Source organism: Pelodiscus sinensis, chromosome 3 (genome assembly GCF_052426305.1).
Source record: "Pelodiscus sinensis isolate ZL-2025 chromosome 3, ASM5242630v1, whole genome shotgun sequence".
NCBI lineage: Eukaryota > Metazoa > Chordata > Testudines > Trionychidae > Pelodiscus > Pelodiscus sinensis.
The window spans coordinates 63,474,344-63,495,418 of NC_143054.1; the positions used below are offsets into that span (position 1 = coordinate 63,474,344).

At 40.0% G+C, this 21,075-nt stretch overlaps 1 protein-coding gene across 1 annotated transcript in view; it reads left to right on the forward strand.

The window, feature by feature from the left end:
* LOC102444709 (serine/threonine-protein kinase MARK1-like) overlaps window positions 1–21,075 on the forward strand; it is a 32,538-nt gene that overhangs the window by 4,045 nt on the left and 7,418 nt on the right. Inside the window, exons 3-7 of the mRNA XM_014578681.4 lie at window positions 1,844–1,899; window positions 5,600–5,738; window positions 12,883–13,010; window positions 14,169–14,304; window positions 15,837–16,014. Of these exons, the coding sequence (XP_014434167.3) occupies window positions 1,844–1,899; window positions 5,600–5,738; window positions 12,883–13,010; window positions 14,169–14,304; window positions 15,837–16,014 (637 nt within the window). The remainder of the gene's footprint in view (window positions 1–1,843; window positions 1,900–5,599; window positions 5,739–12,882; window positions 13,011–14,168; window positions 14,305–15,836; window positions 16,015–21,075) is intronic.

Sequence of the window (21,075 nt, forward strand, 5' to 3'; positions counted from 1 at the left end):
AAATTACAGTAGAACAGCAGAACAGAGGGCTTTTTGCGATATAGGTATACCTCTTTCTACGAGGAATAACTCCTTTTTGCGCAAGAATTCTTGCACAAAAAGGTGTGTGTGGACGCTCAACAGGGGTTTCTTGTGCAAAAAGAGCACAGAAAAAGCACAGGTGCTCTGATGGCCATTTTGTTAATGGCAATCAGAACTTTCTTGCACAAGAGTGTCCATGCGCTTTTGTAGTGTGGACACGCTTTTGCATAAGAAGTTTTTGCGGAAGATCTCTTCCGCAAAAAGCTTCTTGTGCAAAAAGCCTACAGTGTAGACATAACCTGAGTGTTAAACTCCAAGAGCAATATCCGATTTGCAGAGGTGAGCGATATAATGTGTATTAAAATTATGCAATACTATTGTATGTTAGGCAATAATCATCTTAATTTATTTCAAAGGTTTTGGGCATTCACTTGCATATTTAGAAATAATGTATTTAAATTGTTTTCATAAAATTACTAACATTTTTAAATGAAAGCCACAAAGTTCTATTGTGCAGTTTTGTAGTGCCAGGAACCTCCTTCCTGAGACCTATAAACAATGAGTAGATCCATGCACACCTATACGCCCCCCACAAAACACTAGGTTAATCTCAAGATATTTGCATTAATAGCCTGTGAAACTGCTATAGTATTACATAATTCCCCATCCTTTCTCCATGCTCTCCTCCCAGTCTCCATCCCTCATTAGGTCTTGTCTCAATTTACACTTTCAGTTTTGCAAGGAAGGGCTGAACAAATCCTTCACTGTCTCCAATACATGTTAGTTATAACTGAGGGAAGGGATTTCAAAGGAGCTGCTTGTTCTCCATCCCATTTTTGCCACTCCTGACCACAGTGGACTTTAGGACATCCCTTGGACTGCTCTGCATTATACCAGCATGCAGTGCTATCCAACAGTTTGTTATGCCAGCAGGGATCACAGAACTGTAAGAGGCTCTGGCCATGTTCCCAACATCAAAATTATATCATCTGAGAGGTCCCTTGTGCTATGGAAAAACCTTAGCTGCCCTTTTGGGCCATATTCTAGCCACTTGGCACCACCAAAGGAGAAGCCAGTTTCTAGCTCTTAGTCTTTTGTCAAGACAGCAAATTTTCACATAAATAAGCCCATGTTCAGCTAAGGCAATTTATAATATCTCACCTATATTTTTGACCTGGTCATCACTATTTGCTACAAGCAGTTCTCTTTTGGCTGATGCTGTCCACAGGAACATTATTGCAATGTTCTCCTTTGACTCGATTGTTTAACACATAAGGCAGCTCTCACTTCTCAATTTACCTCCTTTCTTATATATTTTCTGTACACAATTAAATTAACATAATCACCTCTTTAATGTAACACAGAAATATGCTCAATTCTCCATAAACTTGAAGTGCAAATCTGAATGCTCGAGGCTCAAAGAGTGGGAAAATATTTTTGCAAAAGACAAAAATAAGAATACTAACCTTTGTCTTGAAAATGAAGGGTAGCAACAAAAAAATCAATAGATATATTTTAGACATTTTTCTTGAAGTTTCGAAGCACTGAATTACTATAGTACACAAAGTACTAATTACTTAGTACACAAAATAATAGTATTGTCTTAATCTAATTATATTAATGGAATGAATTGCTTTTAAAAATACTCATTAAGCTATTCAACACACTTATGAAAGTTCCACTCCAGTACTGTTCATTCTGAGTTAAATAATTTCATTATTTTAATCAACTTTTGTTAACATATCTGCTAAGAATAAGAACATAAATGTTAGGTTTCAATATTATACATCTTAAAATTTGCTTTCTGTCTTGATTTGCTTAGAGACCTGAAAATTGAGAATTTTCTTCTGGATGAAAATAACAACATCAAAATTGTTGGTAGGTGTATATCATTCATAGAGTAACATTGAAGATTGATTCTTGTTCTTGAACTTGATAGTTCATGTAGGGGTCTATTACAATCAACTATTGATTAAACTAAGTTCTGTTGGGGAGTTATTGATTCTTTAACAAATGTGTTGGGTGTAAATGGAACATAAACATTTCTTAAATGTGTCTTTACACATGTATTTTGCAATTATTTAATTTATTTTTAAAATACACAGAGAAGAATATTTTGCACATGATTCAGTTTTCTTTTGTTGTACGTTGTAGGGCCAATAAACACTTTAAGAATTATAGATGGCATGTGTGGAAAAATAATATTAGCAGAGGTGAACTGTCGATACAAGCAAATTAACTAGGCTAAACAGATACAATACCATTGACTTACATGGACTAATGTGATCAGAGACCCCTTATTATTAAACATTTTGAAAAGAAAATTGTTTTTCACTAATGGACACTTTGCTAGAGTGCTGAAAAGTGAAGGAAACTACTATTACATGGGGGGGAATTTGCACCAAGTAATTAACATAGCTCAGAAAGGCATTTATTTTATTCTACAGAAACCTCACAGCAGGGCCGCCGACTGAGGGCGTAAGAGGGGCAGATATTCTGGGGCCCAGCGATTTAAAAGTGCTTGGGGCTCTAGGCCCTTTAAATCGTCACCAGAGCCCATGTGGCGTGGTCCGAGCAGTGCTGAGGGCTGGCTGGAGGATGCATAGTACAGTCTGAGCAGCACTGAGGGCTGTCTGCCTCTCGCCTTGTCCCTTGTGCCCAAGGCCACACCCCTTCTGGGAGCCTGTACCAAGCTGCCCCCCACATACTTCTGTGGAAATGCTTACATAGTTCATCATAGTACAACGCTTCCACTCTTCTCTTATATGCTTTGATAAGCATTGCAATAGATAACAATGCTGACATTTCATGTGTCATCCCTTGACCTTTGCCAGTGCCCATTGATATCCTTATGCTAACATAGCTTGAATTGGTTTTTACTGAGATAAAATTAAACTGATCCAAAATGGTATGTAGACTCTTTTTTTCCAATGTTAAGCATAACTTATTTAGATTTAGTTAAATCTGTCTGGAATTGTTAAGAATGTAGGCAAAATCTGTATTAATTTTATGGCTAATAGCTATATATCGTGTGTTACCAGATAAAACGTATTTAACAGCTAAATCAGTTTTAGGTGTCTCTACTCAGTTATTAGATCATGTTGTATTTATGCATGGTCCCTGTACCTATACCAAGAGTCCATATGCTGTGCTGCACATGACTATAATAAACAAAGCCACCCTGCCACAGTTGTTTCACGGCATTATATGCATCACAAGGGAACATTTTTGCTGCATGTGGTCGGTACTGCCCCACCCATTTACCAGTGCTAGTTCCTGCTCACAATTCCCTCCTGCCAAACTGAGTGGATGACATGAATTGATGATGATGTGAGTCTCCTCTTGCTCCTGATTGCAGGGCAAATGTTTATGCTGAGGAGTAGATGTTCAGCGAGAGGCATGATGGACTTTGAGCATAACTTTCTGACATGACAAAGATGGCTGACATTGGGGGTCAATGACCATCCATTTGGCTCCCACAGAACAGACCTGGTGGATGCTGGTATTGCCACAGTATGCCAATTGGTTGACCATCCCTTTTGATACAGAAGAACCAGCACAGTGTGATTGGCTTATATTGTTTTGGAAACAATGGGATGACCTGGGGTGTGTCTAGACTACATGCCTCCTTCGACGGAGGCATGTAGATTAGCCAGATCGGAAGAGGGAAATGAAGCCGCGATTAAAATAATCGTGGCTTCATTTAAATTTAAATAGCTGCCCCGATCTGCCGATCAGCTGTTTGTCGGCAGATCGGGAGAGTCTGGACGCGATGCCCCGACAAAGAAGCCTTTCTTCATCGACACAGGTAAGCCTCGTGAAACCAGGTTTACCTGTGCCGATGAAGAAAGGCTTCTTTGTCGGGGCATCGCGTCCAGACTCTCCCGATCTGCCGACAAACAGCTGATCGGCAGATCGGGGCAGCCATTTAAATTTAAATGAAGCCGCGATTATTTTAATCGCGGCTTCATTTCCCTCTTCCGATCTGGTTAATCTACATGCCTCCGTCGAAGGAGGCATGTAGTCTAGACACACCCCTGGAATTCAGAATTTCCAGATGAGGAAGGAGACTGTCATGGAGCTGTGGGAGAAGCTTGCACCATATGCCCATTGCCTGAATACTCCATACAGGGAAGCCATAGCAGGTGGCTGTTGCTCTATGGAAGCTTGCAATACCAGGCAGCTAATGGTCAACTGCAAACCACTTAGGGGGCAGTAAAGGCCATGGCTACGGTTGTGGTTCTACAAGTTTGCAAGGCAACTAATACTGTGATTTACCCAAGTGGGGGCTGCCGAAAGCAAACTTCTGTTAAAAATAGCTGGATTTCAGATGGGGTTTCAGAACTGTACAGGGGCCATCAATAGCACTCACATCCTGATACTTTGCCCACCAAAAGGAATATGCAGACCAGAAACTATTCACTCATTTGGCAATGCATAGTAGCCCACAAAGACAGATTCATGAATACCAATATGTGAAACACTGGAAAGATTCATGACACCAGGGCATCCAGATGATTGGGATGTGGGAAGATGGGAATATATTCCCCAACTTTCATATAGTTTTCCATGATGTGTCTGTGCCAGCTGTTATATTGGAGGAACCACAGATACCAGCTCCTAACTTGCCTCACGAAACCATACCGCAACATGAAGTATGATTCCCTGGAAAAGGGGAATTCAGTTACAAACTCAGTAGCTCCAGAATGGTTGTGATGAGCACATCTGGTGGGCTGAAATCTTGTTGGCACTGCTTAGGGGCTTCATAGCTTTGTGTGAGTTTGTTCCCTTGTAATTGTTGGTCATTAGACATTCATTTTTGAGACTATTCACCCTCTACAGATAATTGTAACAGAGCACCTCAATGGGTTATCACCTTAGGGGTCGGTTTGTGCTTTGCAGGGTTGCAACCCAGTGTACAATGCTGTTCTTGTAAATGTTCACACTTGTTTACAAACCTATTATTGGGACCACTCAATCTCTCTTAACTAGCTTATCATTCATTCTTATTTTGTAACCATTCTTTGTTAGAAGTGCTAACTGCACTGAGCAGCTGTCATGGAGCACTACTCAAAGTTAAAATACATCAAGATGGATGGAGGGGGGATTTCATCTCTGGAAAGTGGCAGACTACACTGCCAAGGCAATGCAGAGTCCAGCTCACCCTGGAACCATGACACTCATTAATTTTAGCTAAAGTGATATAGGCCATTTAAATTGAACCATGATTGCCCACAGTCTTTGGCATCAGTTTAGCTAATTGTTTCAAATTCATATTCTAACTTAATAAAGCTGCACTGGTATAAGTGTGCAAGTCCCAAGTGCATAATGTTTATTCTATGTACAAATTTAGAGCATGTTCAGAAATCAGTGCGTACTGTATTATAAGAATAAAGTTACCATATTAATAATAAGTGGAAAGAGAGAAAGAAAAAAGAACCTAGTCACTTCCTTCATAATATTGCTTGTTTCAGTGTATTATTTCTGTATCTTTTCCCCTGTCTCTAGCCAAGTTTTAAGGATAAATAAGTCCCAGAGGAGACTACAAATTTTTGTTTGTTTGTTGTGAATCTGGCAGATTTTGGACTGAGCAATACTATGAAATTTGAGGGTCTCTCTCAGGAGCTATTGAATACCCAGTGTGGAAGCCCAGCTTATGCTGCCCCAGAACTCCTAGCTCATAAGAAATATGGTCCAAAGGTGGATGTCTGGTCCATGTAAGTAGATCTATAAAACTACTCATCAGAAGGTTATGAAATTGAATGTCTTGGATACTGATATACAGGATTTGGTGGCATTTGTGCTTTGGGGGAGCAACAGGGAAAATGAAGAGATACATGGGAGAACTGAACCCTGAGGGATTCCCTAATCTAGCACTCCAAGAAAGAGGACAGGATAATATTGTTTTGTTAGTATCTATGCTTCAATTCCATGGCCTAATACTTGAGTTTCTATCTTTGGTCATGGTTCTCTGCTGTTAACTATGCCAGTAATGGACAGGATCATGCAGTGTTGCCATTTGGTGGAGCTAATACAGAGCTGAGACCTATGGATTCCTGCTTCCGCTGCAATGAAATAACTGGTTAAGGCCTCTTTCTCCTCATTATCACCAGCTTCCGTCATGTTCAGAATGCTGAGCGCTCAAGATAATCATGCAGTTAGCATGTGGAGATATTTCCTGTGTGGGTGTAAGTCTCAGTGATCTGTATTTTTCTGGAACATCACATCTATCAAATAAGACAACTAAAGTGTAAGGGAAACAGGCAGAAAGCACCATTAAAAGGGTATTTTTCAAATTAATGACTTAGTATGTGTTCATTATACTGGCAGATTGCAGTTCTAAGTATAGAGCAAAATTCTCCCCTTCCTCTAATCTATGCATTTTGTTTGCCAGTTTTGCTGTGTTACTGCAGGCAGCTAGGACAATTACCCCATATCAAGTCCATTTCCCCACTCTGGGGTTTTCATGCTTCTGGCTATGGAACAGTCTTTGTTCCATATTTCTGTCAAACCTAGTTCATATTTAATCCACACCTCTGCCCATATATCAGCCTCTACACAACTGTTTCTGTGGTTACTGTGAACGTTGTTCTTATTGTTCAGTCCAGAACATTCATTCTGTTATCAAACCTAGTTTAGACCTAGTGACAGAGTAACAGCCATATAAGAAAAACACACTATTCCTCTCCAGTTTCAAGATCCATAAAACCAGCACCTGTAGATCAAAAATGCAATATAAATATTTGTTGCAATTTTGGTACAAGTTGAACCTCTCTAGTCTAATACTCTCTGGTCCAGCATGATCAGTTAGCGAGTGTCCACTTATGAATATGGCCAAGATTCCCACAGTTCCATAAAGTCTGTTAACAACCACTAGTCCTGGCTTTCAGTGTTTTGTGCTATTATTTAGCTCTAATTTACCCCTAAAATGTCTTCTAAGAGCCCAGTAAGTGATGGAGGTGTTGGTAATGCTGCTAGACAATGATCTGGCAAATTCTCTGGTTCAACACCAGTCAGTTCCCAAGGATGCCAGACTAAAGAGGTTCAACTAGAGCGGTTAATATGTAGGGTATGTCTACACTACAAAGTTAGTTCGAACTAACAGACATTAGTTCGAACTAACTTTCATAGGCGCTACACTAGCGCTCCGTTAGTTCGAATTTAATTCGAACTAATGGAGCGCTTAGTTCGAACTAGGTAATCCTCATTCCACGAGGATTAAGCCTAGTTCGAATTTACTAGTTCGAATTAAGGGCTGTGTAGACCCTTAATTCAAACTAGTGGGAGGCTAGCCCTCCCCAGGTTTCCCTGGTGGCCACTCTGGCCAACACCAGGGAAACTCGTCTGCCCCCCTCCCGGCCCCGGACCCCTTAAAGGGGCACGGGCTGGCTATGGTGCCCGTGCCAGGTGCACACCTGCCAGCACCCAGCTAGCAGACCCTGCACCTGGCACGGCTCGAGCCACCCACCCAATGCCCCCCAGCCCTCCTCCTCTTCCCGGGACCAGGCTGGCGGCTCCCGGGAGCTTGCCTGGGACCGCAAGAGGCGAGCACCCGCCTGGGCTAGTGCGGACATCGTGGACCTCATCCACGACCTCCGCACTAGGCACAGGAAGGTGGCCAGCTAGGGCAGGAGAGCTGCCAGCCTTGCCACCCAGGAGCAGGTGTGCATGAAAATCAAGGGGGTCCAGTGAGACCCCCGACCCTGAGCCCTGAGCTTACAATGGCTGTCCTGGGTCAGACCAAAGGTCCATCTAGCCCAGTAGCCTGTCTGCCGACAGCAGCCAACCCAAGGGACCCTGGAGAGGATGGACTGAAGACAGTGACCAAGCCATTTGTCTCGTGCCATCCCTCTCCACCCTTCCACAAACCTTGGGCAAGGACACCACTCCTACCCCCTGGCTAATACCACTCCATGGACCCAACCTCCATGACTTGATCTCACTTCTCTTTAAACTCTGTTCTAGTTCTAGCCTTCACAGCCTCCTGCAGCAAGGAGTTCCACAGGTTGACTCTTTGCTTTGTGAAGAACAACTTTCTGTTATTAGTTTGAAGCCTGCTACCCATTCCTTTCCTTTGGTGTCCTCTAGTCCTTCTTTATGGGAACTAATGAAGAACTTTTCTGTATGCACCCTCTCCACCCAACTTCTGCTTTTAGAGACCTCTATCCTGTCCCCACTCCGTCTCCTCTTTTCTAAGCTGAGAAGTCCCAGTCTCTTTAGCCTCTCTTCATATGGGACCTGTTCCCAACCCCTGATCATTGTAGTTGCCCTCCCCTCTCCCAGCCTCTCTCTTCCCCTCTCCCACCTCCTTTTCCCAGTCTCCCTGAGTTTTGTTCAATAAAGACAGATTCTATTTTTGAACACAATTGTCCTTTATTTTGTACATCAGGAAGGGGGGCTGGGAAGGGTAAGTGGAAGGAGGTGAGGAAGGAATGGGGTACGAGCCCCCTATGGGGAGGACTGGGCTGGTTCTGCTGGCTTCTGGGGGTGGAACCTCTCCTGCAGCCCCCCAATTACCCTCTCTCCCCAGATGGCAGCCTGCGGCAAGTGCCGCCGGTCTGATGGCCGAGTGGTGTGATGTGCCCAGTGTGGGTACTCCGGGCACTCCAAGCCAGGACTGGTTTGCAAGCGGGGCACCCCTGAGAACTGTCTGTCCGGGGTGGGGGTCGGGACCCTTTAAGCGCAGCCCTCGGCTAGCCTGAGACAGCATCGCCACGCTCTAAGTCCTCCTCTGATGCCCTGCCGGCACTGCTTCCGGCCATCCTTAACCCCGGTTCAGGGTCCACTTAATGTGGACATGCTAGTTCGAATTAGCAAAATGCTAATTCAAACTAGTTTTTTAGTCTAGATCCGTTAGTTCGAATTAGCTTAGTTCGAATTAACTAATTCGAACTAAGTTAGTTCGAATTAATGTTGTAGTGTAGACGTACCCTATTTTATTAACATAATTAGCAGGGTGGTTTGTTCAGTCAGCAGGCATAATGGTCATGGCCTGTGGCTCTAATCTTTCTGTTAATTCAGGGGGTCCCAGCCTTCTGCATGAGGTCCTAGCTTGACTGGCTTCTCTGATGGTAAGCCTTAGCTCTGCCATCTGTTGGGCCAAGGGTCATAGTTCCTCAGGGTAGGTAAAGAAAGTGGGCCCTCCCTTTCCACAAGGTCACAATCCAGGATCTTGAAGACAAAGCAGAATGTGCCAGCCTAAGTTCAGCTGGCCCACTTGTCACCTTCCCCAGGCCACTTCCTATTACCCTGATGTCTGTTTGGGACATGGTTATAAAGACTTTTATTCAAAGCCCCACAGTCTAAGTGCAATATATTCTGCCTTCTGAAGCCATTGCCCACAGTTCTCCCTCCCTCTCTGGGAATATTCAGGAGAGGAGTAAAAGACTCACAGCCAGGTCAACTTCTTTCAAACAGAAATAGTTTTTTGTTGCTGAAAAAGGCATTTTTGTGGAAAATTGTCAGCATTGATCAACATTTTTCACAATTTTTTCAAACATTTTTTATCAATCTTTTTATTGAAAACCATTTTCAAAATGTTTGATTTATCTGAAATACAATTTTCAACAAAAAAAGTCACAAAAAATGGAAAATAGGCCCAGGTCAAAAAACCTTATAGACTGACAGAAGGTGATCATGTAGTCCAACCTCCAATAAAATACAAACCACAGGACTTCCCTGAATTAATTCATACTTCTGTGCATAGATTGTATTACTGCTGAAGGAATTCTGTGCCAAAATATTAACAATTTTGCACACATTTTAAAATTTTGCATATATTATTCATCATAATAACATCATATAATCACACCAGTGTCAATTATTTTGGTAATATATTTCAAAATACCTCTTATCTCCTGACCTGGCCCTACAGACTTAGGGCTGGGCAAACAACCTCTTTCCTTACCTACTGGCAGCTAGGAATTCTCCTATGCAGGAGTGGTAACTCTGTTCTAATGCTACGCTAACCCCAATGGTTAAAAGGTGGAACTGCAGCATTTTCCAGGAGAAGTTATTTTCTGCAGAAAAAAATTATGCACAACATATTAATTATGCATATATGCAGTGGTGCGGCATTCCCCCAGGAGTTTTTATTTATAGTGTGTGTGTGTGTGTGTGTGTGTGCATGCACGCGCGCATATACAAATACACACTGGTGTAGACAGATACTGACATTACATGTTACAATACATATAAAAAATATCAATTTTTCATATTTTGGCTGTTAGACTTAAAATTCACAGAGATGCTAATAAGATCACCAAATGTCCCTAAATGATCATTTGCATTTGGATTTACTGAATACTTTGGAGATAACTGATGTATAAAAATGTAAGCAGAAAGTTCCAAACCTGCAGGCAACCAAGAGCATAAACTGGACCCCTTCTTGAAAACTGTTGTTTAAACCCATATTTGTGACCGAACCATGACTCTCTTTGTAACTCTCCCTTCTGCCTCCACTGCCAACATACAAGATATATATGGTTCAAAAAGTTAAGCACAGTGGGACAAATTGAGTTACATCAGTAAAAATCTGGAGTACTGCCATTGACTTCAAGAGTGCTAATCAAAGTTTACACAGGAGTAATACAGCTTAATTTGGCTGAGAGAATGCTGTCAGCACCTAAACCTGATTTAGTTTAGTTCCTGGTTGAGATTTCTGCAAAATGGATGCAAAATAGAAACCATAAAGCTATTTACTGATGTAATTCTGTCAATGAGTCATACACAAAAAGTTGTAAAAACTTATACGTGGCCTTTGGTATTTTATTTAGACATTTTTCTGTCTAAGCCATAAAAAATGAATATATAACTTGATTTGTTATTGCTGAGACCTTTAGCATGGAAAAAGAGCTTTGAGAGTGTAAAATTTTAACTCTCATGACGCTATTTCTATCTCAGCTCAGGAGTCATGGAATCTATCAGCCAGGTTGTGTAAAAGTACTGACTTTATAGAGACATTGATAGGTAATGGTTATCACTGGAAACAAAGAGTTGTATTAATCCAAAATCACGTTCGGCCAACCAAATCAGACTAAACAGCAATACAATTAGGATTCCACTGAGGAAACACCAGCTTTGACCGTACAAGGCTTTTGTGCATCAAACTTTAAGATTCTCTGGAGCAATAGAAAATTATGAGCTTTCATACATCAGCTGAATTAAGAAAACAGCTGCTATATTCAAATGGAGCCAGATATTTCAGCAAGATGGAAGAGCAGCAATCTGCTATAGACCATACATTTTCAAGCATAAGATGCAGTCAGCTTCCAGCTACAAATACATTGTTGTTAAGTGACTATATTTTGTGTATTACTTGTTTATATTTTTTAAAAGATATTATGGTTGTAGCTCCCACCCACTCCCTAAATTCTCATACATTGGGGATTTCACATCCAGTAAGCTGATGAAAAGAACTATTGCCAGTGATAAAGGCATCGCTCATGTCTATCATCAACAGCAATTAAAAGTGCATGGCAAAGGAAGTGTTCAAAATGTTGCAAAGGCAAGCGTACTTAATGTTATATAACACATCCATTTGCATAATACATAGGCTGTGTCTGCACTGGCCGCCTATTACGGAATAGGGATGCAAATGTAGAACTTTGGAAGAGGCAAATGCGCGGGGGATATTTAAAACCCCCGCGCATTTGCCTCTTCCAAAGTTCTACATTTGCATCCCTATTCCGTAATAGGGGCCAGTGTAGACGTAGCCATATTCTTTCCAACTGTCAGAAAATATTTAGGGACTGTGTCTCACTTTCAGTCCAGCTAAATTTAATCCAACATTTTCAGAGATTATACTGTGTCTCTAGAATTGTGGTTGAATGTTTAATCATCAAACTTTGGGGAAATACTACATTCATGGATTGGATATATCAAAAGATTAGGTACTGAGGATAATAAAGATTTTCATTTCTAGGCAGCTGATTCAATTTTTCTCCAATCTAGTAACTAATGGAAGCTATCTCCCATCCCGTGACCATTTTTATGTGATTGCAGAAAAGAAAGTTGTCTGCATCACAAATAGAATCATCAAAACATCTGCTCTGATAAATATAACAGCTCCAACACAATAAGTGCCTGAAATTTGAACCTAACCTATTTTGAGTTCAATAAAGTTTGGCCGGATTTTTCATTTTCATAGTCTTTGGTACTTTCTGGTCCAGTTGGAAGCAGGAAGGACAGAACATCAGATTGCTGTTGTGATATTTCTGACCCAACCAGTTCAGAAAGTGCCATGAATAATGTGAAATGACCTGTTCACATGAAATTTCCAGACCAAGTCTGAAAACAGAAAATAATTGGATAAGCATTCAGATATGTGGGTACTCACCCCACTGAATCTGTGACCTTTAATGAAATTTGCTAGTGTCTATAGGGGCTAACAAACACCTGCATTGGCAGCCTCTGCAGATTCTCCAACGAATCCACGATCATTTTACCCCCTGTTGGGTGACCTTCTATGTCAGATCCAAAGCCCAAAGCCCATGATTTGAATGGGCTAAGAATGGTGCACTGTCCCTGAATGTGCAATTGTTCTTTTGTGAACAAATATCACACTCCCTGTACTATTCATCCTTCATCTTTCACTCAAATAAATTAGTATTCCCATCCACCCACAATATATTCTTTTACTGCCTATACTGTGGAATGCTTTCTTAAGGTTAAATGGCATTCACATGGAGCAAATAATTTCAGCAAGTGATTCAATGCGTCTCACTATCTAGATATAATTTGCAATCTGCCCTTGATTGTCAAAAGACAAGACTCACATACCTGAACCGTTGATTTTATTTCCTATTTTTACCACCTTTATCTCTAGATTCGATGTATTGATTGTGTTTTTTTCTTTGGCAGAGGAGTTAGCATATTTGCTATGCTAACTGGCACATTGCCTTTCATCGTGGAACCATTCAACATCAAGCAACTACATCAAAAGATGGTCAATGGAGAGATCAGTCCCATTCCAACTGATATGTCTTCAGGTAACCCATTCCTATATATATAATAGAGATAATACAACATTTTTTATCTCATTAGCAAAGTAAATACAACAACCTCACAAAAAAAGGAAGACAGTGGAGACCAAGTTTTATCATTCATATTATTAGGAGGTAACGCAACCATACATTTGCATGGCAGACAACAACCACCTCTTCCATTCTCTTTGTTCCGATTATTAAAGGCACATCATCACACACTATCTAGGCTGTCTCAATCTTGTCTTGGCGGTGAGGGTAAAGATAATATTGTTGTCAAACTTGAGAGATCACAGGGCTCGATTCTCATTTACACTAAAGTAATTGGGAGTGGACATGAAAACTATACCTGTTTTAAGGTCTCTTTTATGCTGCCGGAATGATGTAAAAGGACCTGAGCTGCAAATAAGTTTCCAACCCATAGGGTTTTGTTTAGTGGGCTATATGCTAGTTTAGGAAACCATCTGGTTAATGCCCACAAAAGCACAATTAAGAAAATATTTGATAAGTTGCCTCAAAGAGCTCTCTCACCTGTTGCTTTAAGCACAATTCTTCAAAGTTTAAAGGTACTCTTACAGCTGGTTGACAACAGAACTTTCTGTGAAAAATCTGTCCCTGTTTTTCATTTTAAAAAATTGAAATTCAAAATGTTTACATCATCTCCCATTAACATCTTCACTAGCATGGGAGAGTCAATGGAGACTCTGTAGTACATCTAGTTTTAATTTACATTCTCCTTCCCAGTTGTTTCAACATCATCTGGCTTCCATATCACAGGTGTAGTTGCCTTTTCACAGCAGTTTTATGAGTGTAACTCCACTGGTTCCAATGTGTGTCAAGGGCAGGGTGTGAAGGGCAGACGAAACAGTAGAGCAAAATTCTGCTTTGCCCAGTTCACTGTTGGTATATATTACAACCCAGCAACTTTAATTTTGAAAGGGGCTAGGGTGAGTAGAATCAGGCAGCTGATATCAGCTGCCTGTCTGTCTGAGCTCAAACCTTTTCCCAAGCAGCTCTATTTATAACCCACTTAAATATATGACCATGCCTCAGATCCTCAGAATAGGGCTCAATTTGTGCCACTGCACATGGGTAACTTCACACTGTTTGAATAAACAGACACTTCTATAGTGATCAAGCCATTTTATCTGAATATCTGTACAGGAGCTGAACACTTTGTGCATTACCTACTTGAGCCTGATCCTGCTAAGCGGCCTACTGTTAAAGATGCCATGAAAGACAAATGGCTGAATGAAGTATTCATCAGGAAACCACTGAACTTTACTACATATAAAAATAGGTAATTTCAAATTTCTCTTCCATTTACTTGTGTATGTCCCATGGTATTTCTGAGCCAATCCCAGTGCTACCAATGATTAATAAAATTCTATTTTATTCTTCATGCATTTAGATCTGTTTTACATTTTAAAAAAAAGTACACAAAATGTATTTCTGTTGCTACATGCATATATTGCATTATTTTTTCTTGGTATGTTTCATTGGTGACATTAAATTTCTAGATTGTTTGACTCCAGTTATTTCTTCGCTACAAAACTACATAATATATTCCCATTTGAGATATTTTGGGGAAAAAATGCTGAATTTGCTATCTTGATATTATTCTCACATTTCTGCAAAATCAGTCTCTACGGAAGTTTATGTTTTCCCAGACAGATCACTGCACCTATTAAACCACAGAAATGTGCAAACCGATGCAAGACACCACCAAAATACTGCCTTTTCAGACCAGTTGTTTTCTCTTAAATATGCACACATAGCTCCCACTCTGAGAATAAAATGCAGCCCACTGTCTTATTCTATTTCTTATTTATGTCAATTTCTTAATTATCTGTCTCTGAAGAAGTAATATAACCCCTTATACATGAATTCTCCACCTTTACATTTTTATTAATTAGTGTTCCATACTAGTATTTGCATGCTCTTCTAAAATATCTAATTTCAGTGATTGGAGCCTTTATTATTTCTAACAAACAATCATTTGATTTAGGGAAAATGTTGGGCTCCTGTTCTGTAGACATCTGTGGATTTGCACCTGTGAAACAGATTTTAAAAGGCTGATTTGCAGTTTCTTTATGGTGGGGCTCAAACCAGGGGCATTGACTTTGTCCCAGCTTCCTGCAGTATTATAAAAATGTTTGGAAAAAATCTCTGAAGTTTTTAAAAATCAGCTATCAAGACATTTCTGAAGTGCCGCCTTCCAAATTAATTCAGTTATCTTATGAACACATATATCTATTTGTAAGTTACTTATAATTACTTAATTAATAAATTACTTATAATAGTAGCTTTACTAAGTACTTTTATGTTTAAAATTCCTCATCCACTTCCCTAAAATCTTTTATTTACCCCTTGAGATCTTCCAGCTTCCTTAGATCTTCCCATCTTTTTCCACATGCAAGTCTTCCCCCTCACTTCCACCCAGGCTCCTACCTTGAGGATCAAAAACACAAGCAATCAAACAGGATCATCAGAGATTATTAACTATTTGCTTCTTGTGCTTCAATCTTCATCTTGGGGAATATTTTTTCCAATTAATCCATCTACTCTACATCAGCAATGGAACCTCTAAAAATATCGTAACTGAGCCTTACCCAGCAATGATCTTAGTGCTATCTCATTGGATATTTAAGGTTACAACACTCTGTATCTCAAAATTTTGCATATGTAAAGTATATGGAGTATCTGGACTGTCAAATTACTGAGACTGAGCCCATTAATCACTGACACACTTACTTCTAAATCAATGTAACTACACTTGTACATTTTTGTTTGCTTGCTTGCGTGTTTAAATGAGCATTCCTAATTTTTCAGACTGTGTCCTGATGAACTGAACCCTGTTGTTCTAAACTATATGACAGAAACAATGGAGCTCAGGCTTTCAGAAGTTATCAATGTTTTGATAAACAACAAGCCATCTTCTATCATGGCTTCTTATTGCTTATTACTGAAGAAGTTAGTCAAGTATCAAAAAGAAAATGAAACAATGAAGGTAAGACATCAGTTTAGAAACAGCATGTTGAGGATCAACCTCTGCTTACTCAACTCACATGAGCAGCATTACCAAAGTCAATAGGAGGGCTTATGTGAGTAAAGTAGCTCTAAATATTATGTTTAGCACTAACACTGCAAACACTGGAAAAATGGTAACAGAAGTACAACCATGCATACAGTCTGAAGAGGCTTATTCATGGCATTCTCAGAAGTGATTACTATAACAGATTTTTCCCAGGAAAAAAAATTGTATTGTTTTCTCTACAAGCAATCAAATTGGGATGGACCATTGAAATTTTAATGGGAATTTGTTTCTTTACAGAACAAGTGATTTTTCCAGTAGGAAAAGGGAAAGTTAGTTTCTGCCTGACTTCACACTACCTTGATCTTGTGACTGGCCAGTGGGGGCCTAATTTTGAGTTCACAAATGTGAATATGAGTCTGAAAAGTTACACATTTTCATTCTTATCTCCTGTGTGCACTGTAGAATTTCTACTGCTATAGTTTAGGTTAGGTTTCAACCCCGACTAATGGAGAGACGCAAGCTAAGATTAGCAAATACTATATAGCAATAATTGCTGAGGTTACAATTAGCTAAAAAGTCTGTAAGCTTTTATTTTACAATTTTTACTAAGGGTTTCACAGTTCAGTCATAAAAATTTTGCTTCAGGCAGAAACTGAACAGACAGGAAGCCAGATTCCAACTTCTAACACGTCAGTGCAGCAGGGAATGTTTCAATTACAAAACAATGCACATCAGAGATTAAAATCCCAGTCAAAGTCTTAGCCCCCCGAGATACTATATTTTGAAAAGGTCCAGTTGACTTCTCTAAAAATTAGTTAGCAGAGTATAAGTGGGTCTATATCCGCATCCCAGCACACAGCCCTGACGTCACACTACCATATGTAATGTTTCCATTCTAATTCCATCTCACTATGGGGAAAAATGGAGATAGCGCCACATAGTCATATTCAAAACTCAAAATACTAGTTATGTTTTTCCCCAAAAATAAAATTTGGCAGGACATGATGCAGTGGGTTCTTATCCCTCCTAAGAGTTTTATTTAAAAAAAAAAAAACTACCTGCTACATTATGAATAATTGAAAGTGAGCTGTTGTGTAAAGATTATTGGGCAGATTCTCTGCTGTCATAAAGTGGTGTAGCTTTACCAGAATCAAAGTATTTATGACAAATTACACCAGCTAAGCATCTGGCCCCTTAATGTCAAATCATAAACACTTGAGGCAAGATCCTGCCTGAAGTGGAAAGGAAAGTGGTCACTGATCCCAGCCATAGCAGGGAAATGATTAAATGTATGTCTACACTTATGGCAGAGTGTAGAGCAGGGGTTGGCAATAAAAAAATGGTGGTCCATCAGGGTTAGTTAGGGAGCTTCCGTCCCACAGCTCCCATTGGCCGCAAATAGTGATCCGCGGCCAGTGAGAGCTATGATCACCCAATGCCTGTGGAGGCACAGGTAAATATAGCAGTAGCAGCCCACCAGGAACAAACCTTGGTGGGCTGCCATTTTTTATTGCCCACCCCAAGCTTACAGCACAGACCCTGTATGCTCAGCTAGCATTACTCCAGGGGGAATTCTGTACCACTGTAAATATTTAATGTGCTAACCATATTTTATTTTATTTTTGCAGAAAAGTTGCTATAGCTCTGCCTTTCCCCCCGCCCCCTGCCCTTACCCCGCAGCACTGTGGTACTAGAACAGAGCAGCAACTTCAGGCACCTAGGGGAGAGAAAGAACCAGTGCCTGTAGGGCAAAGTCAGGAGACAGGGGTTATGGGGAGACAGACAGTGTGGGGTTCCTGGGGGCTCATAAGGGCTAGTGGCAATGGACATTCTGGAGCAGAGGCTGAATGTGAGTGGAGGCACTGAGCAAGGGAGGGGATGCAGAACCACATGGGGAAAAGGGATGGCTGAGGAAGGGGCAAAGAGACACATAGGAAAAGGGGGAGAGGTGCAGGAATGCATGTGCGCAGGGAGAGCTATTCTGGGCCTCTTATCCAGTGTCCCATTTCCAGCCATGTCCTCCCTGGTACTTCAGCTTTGTTCATTCTACTCTTTTTCCTCCTCACCATTCCTTGTGCAAATTAGGGGCCTCAATCAGTCAAGGAAAGTTTTGCTACTGACTTCAGTTGTGTAGGCTCAGGCCAACTATTATGGTTCAGAAGGGTGGGGAGGATGCACAAATGATGGCAGTATTTGTTTAGCTGTGGTATGGATTTGGCACATTCTGGTTGGCCTAAAAAAGCATTCTTTGCAACCTCATTTAGATTAGTAACACACACACACAGAGATAGATATAGATATAGAGATAGATATAGATATAGATATAGATAGAGATGATGCTCCAAGGGTCAACACATAAACCTTATACCCAACCTGAGCAGCTAGTGGGGAGAAGGTTCATGAAGGTTCCTCAGCAAAATGGAGGAAGAAACCTGCATGGGCCATTCTTCCAGGGAGAGGGTAGGAACACTTAGGAATACAAATTATAATCCCCAAAAGATATAGTAATAAAAAATTTAACCATTAAGACCTTAGTTACAGTAGTTAATTTATTGGAAGCCATATTTAAAAGTGGCCAAAATGCCTCCAACATATTTACAAATGAAAAATAGAAGCACAGAACTACAGTTGAATATAATAATTAAAAATAAGAAATAAACCTGAGGATTTTTCACAGTAAATTCCTATTATTTTAATCACTTTTTTCTTAAACCATCATTGAAACTGGTTTTCCTAAATAGCTGGATTCCTATTACATATCCTACATGAGGGAAATAATGTAATGAAAACACCTCTCTAGCATGCCACTTCTGATCAGATTAAGAAGGGGAAATAATGGATATTTTCACTGAGATTGTATTTGTGTTCTGTAATAAAACGAGTCATAGATTTAAATAGGCCATATGTCACTTCTCCAATGTGGACCAAGCCAGGTATTTTAAGAGTCCCTTGACACACTTAGCATCTGAGTCAGATATGAATAACAGAATCACAGAAATTACAAATAGAAAAAAGTTCGTAGTCCTATTTTGTCCATGGCCCTGCCATTGCAGATCAACTCACTCTTGTTCATTAAGAAGTGCTCAGCAAAGTCTATCTTTAAAAATTCAAAGATTCAAACTGCCTACCAGTTCTATTCAGAGACTATTTAATAACCCAATAGACCTTCCTGGCAGGGAGCTTTCCCAGCTATTCAGCCCAAATTGTTTGTTTATTCATTTCATCCCTTTATTCCTAGTTATACCCCTTTGTGTGGCCATCAATAATTTCCATACCTTGGTGTTTATGCTCTACAAATATTTGTAACTGATTATATTTATCTTTAAATTTTTACCTATCCAAACCATACACATGATTAACTCTCCTAATCATTCCCCCAATGAGTTCTCATAAATCATAGTTATGGGTCATATAGTCCATTTGCCAATTCCCACAGCCCTGGTCTACACTAGGGAGTTATTTCAAAATAATAAGCAAAGTATCTACACTACCAAGCCCGTTATTTCGAAACAATGTGCTAGTTATTTTGAAATCTGTACTGCCGCTTTCCTTGGGGAATAAGCTTATTTCAAAATAGCTATTTTGGGAGTTATTATTTTAAATTTAGATATTTCAAAATAATATCCTAGTGTAGACATGCCCTTAGGCTATGTCTAGACTGCAGGCTTCTTTCGAAAGAGGCTCTTTCGAAAGCATCTTTCGAAAGAGCCTCTTTCGAAAGATCGCGTCTAGACTGCAGGCGGATCTTTCGAAAGAGAAATCCGCTTTTTCGAAAGAGAGCACCCAGCGAGTCTGGATGCTCTCTTTCGAAGACGGCCTCTTTACATTGAAGAACGCCTTCTTTCGAAAGAGGAACTTTCGAAAGAAGGCGTTCTTCCTCGTGAAATGAGGTTTACCGCCATCGAAAGAAAAGCTGCGTTCTTTCGAAATAATTTCGAAAGAACGCGGCTTGAGTCTGGACGCAGGGGAAGTTTGGACACGGCCCTAGTGTCCTGGACACGGCCCCCTGAGTCTGGACACGGCCCTAGTGTCCTAAAACCTGTATTATCTAGACTCACAATTGTTTTTTCACTGTATGTTAATATTTTACCAGTATTCCCTTGTCTGTTCATTAGCAGCAGATATTTTATGCTTATGTCTACAAAAAGGCAAAACTCAGGGAAAGAAAGAAAACTTGCCATGCACCAAAATACAAGTCAGACAAAGGGTGAGAGAGGAAACAGACAATGATATGAGTATTTGATGTTCTGTATTTCATATTTTATCAAAGGTACCTAAACTGTTAGATGCTCTTTTTAGCCTATATAAAGTCAAAAAATTGCTATTTGTTTGTAGAAATCTGTGATTGGTCACTAAATCACACCGTATAATTTATAATCCACAATTGAATAACAAAGGTCCCAGATATGCTTTACTGTGAGCACAATATTAGTGTCCCTTAGCAGAGTAAGAATATACAGAGGCATAAAAATGAAAGCATACAAAGTAGTACTTACAGAACTGGGGCCTAAAACATTTAAAACAGGAGCGTAAACAATGCATAGCAAACATGGCCTGATCCAAAGCCCATTGAGAACAAATTTTCATTGGCTTTGTATCAGGACAAAATTTTCAACATATACTCTTGCTTTCATCTGAATAGGGATATTCCTAGAGGCTGAGATTTTCAAAAAGAGCCTAAGGGAATTAAGCACCCAAATCTTTGCTTAAATTCGGTGACACTTGGATAGCTAACTCCTCTTAGGAAATTCTAGCCAAAATAACTACAAGATTCACTAAATATTAACTCAAACACTGGGACCAATGCTCACATATAACACATAATAAAAAGATAGTAACATGGTCAAGCCAAATAACTTTGAAATTCAAACAAAAATTCACAAACATTTTTGTAATATTCATAATGCTCTAATTAATAGATTAATTGAAAGTTTTTCCAGACAAAATCAAGGGAAAATGTAAATGCTTAAGGACAAATTTTCAACAAGCCCTCTAATTTTCAATTGAAAAAACTGCAGGTACATTCTTTTGCAC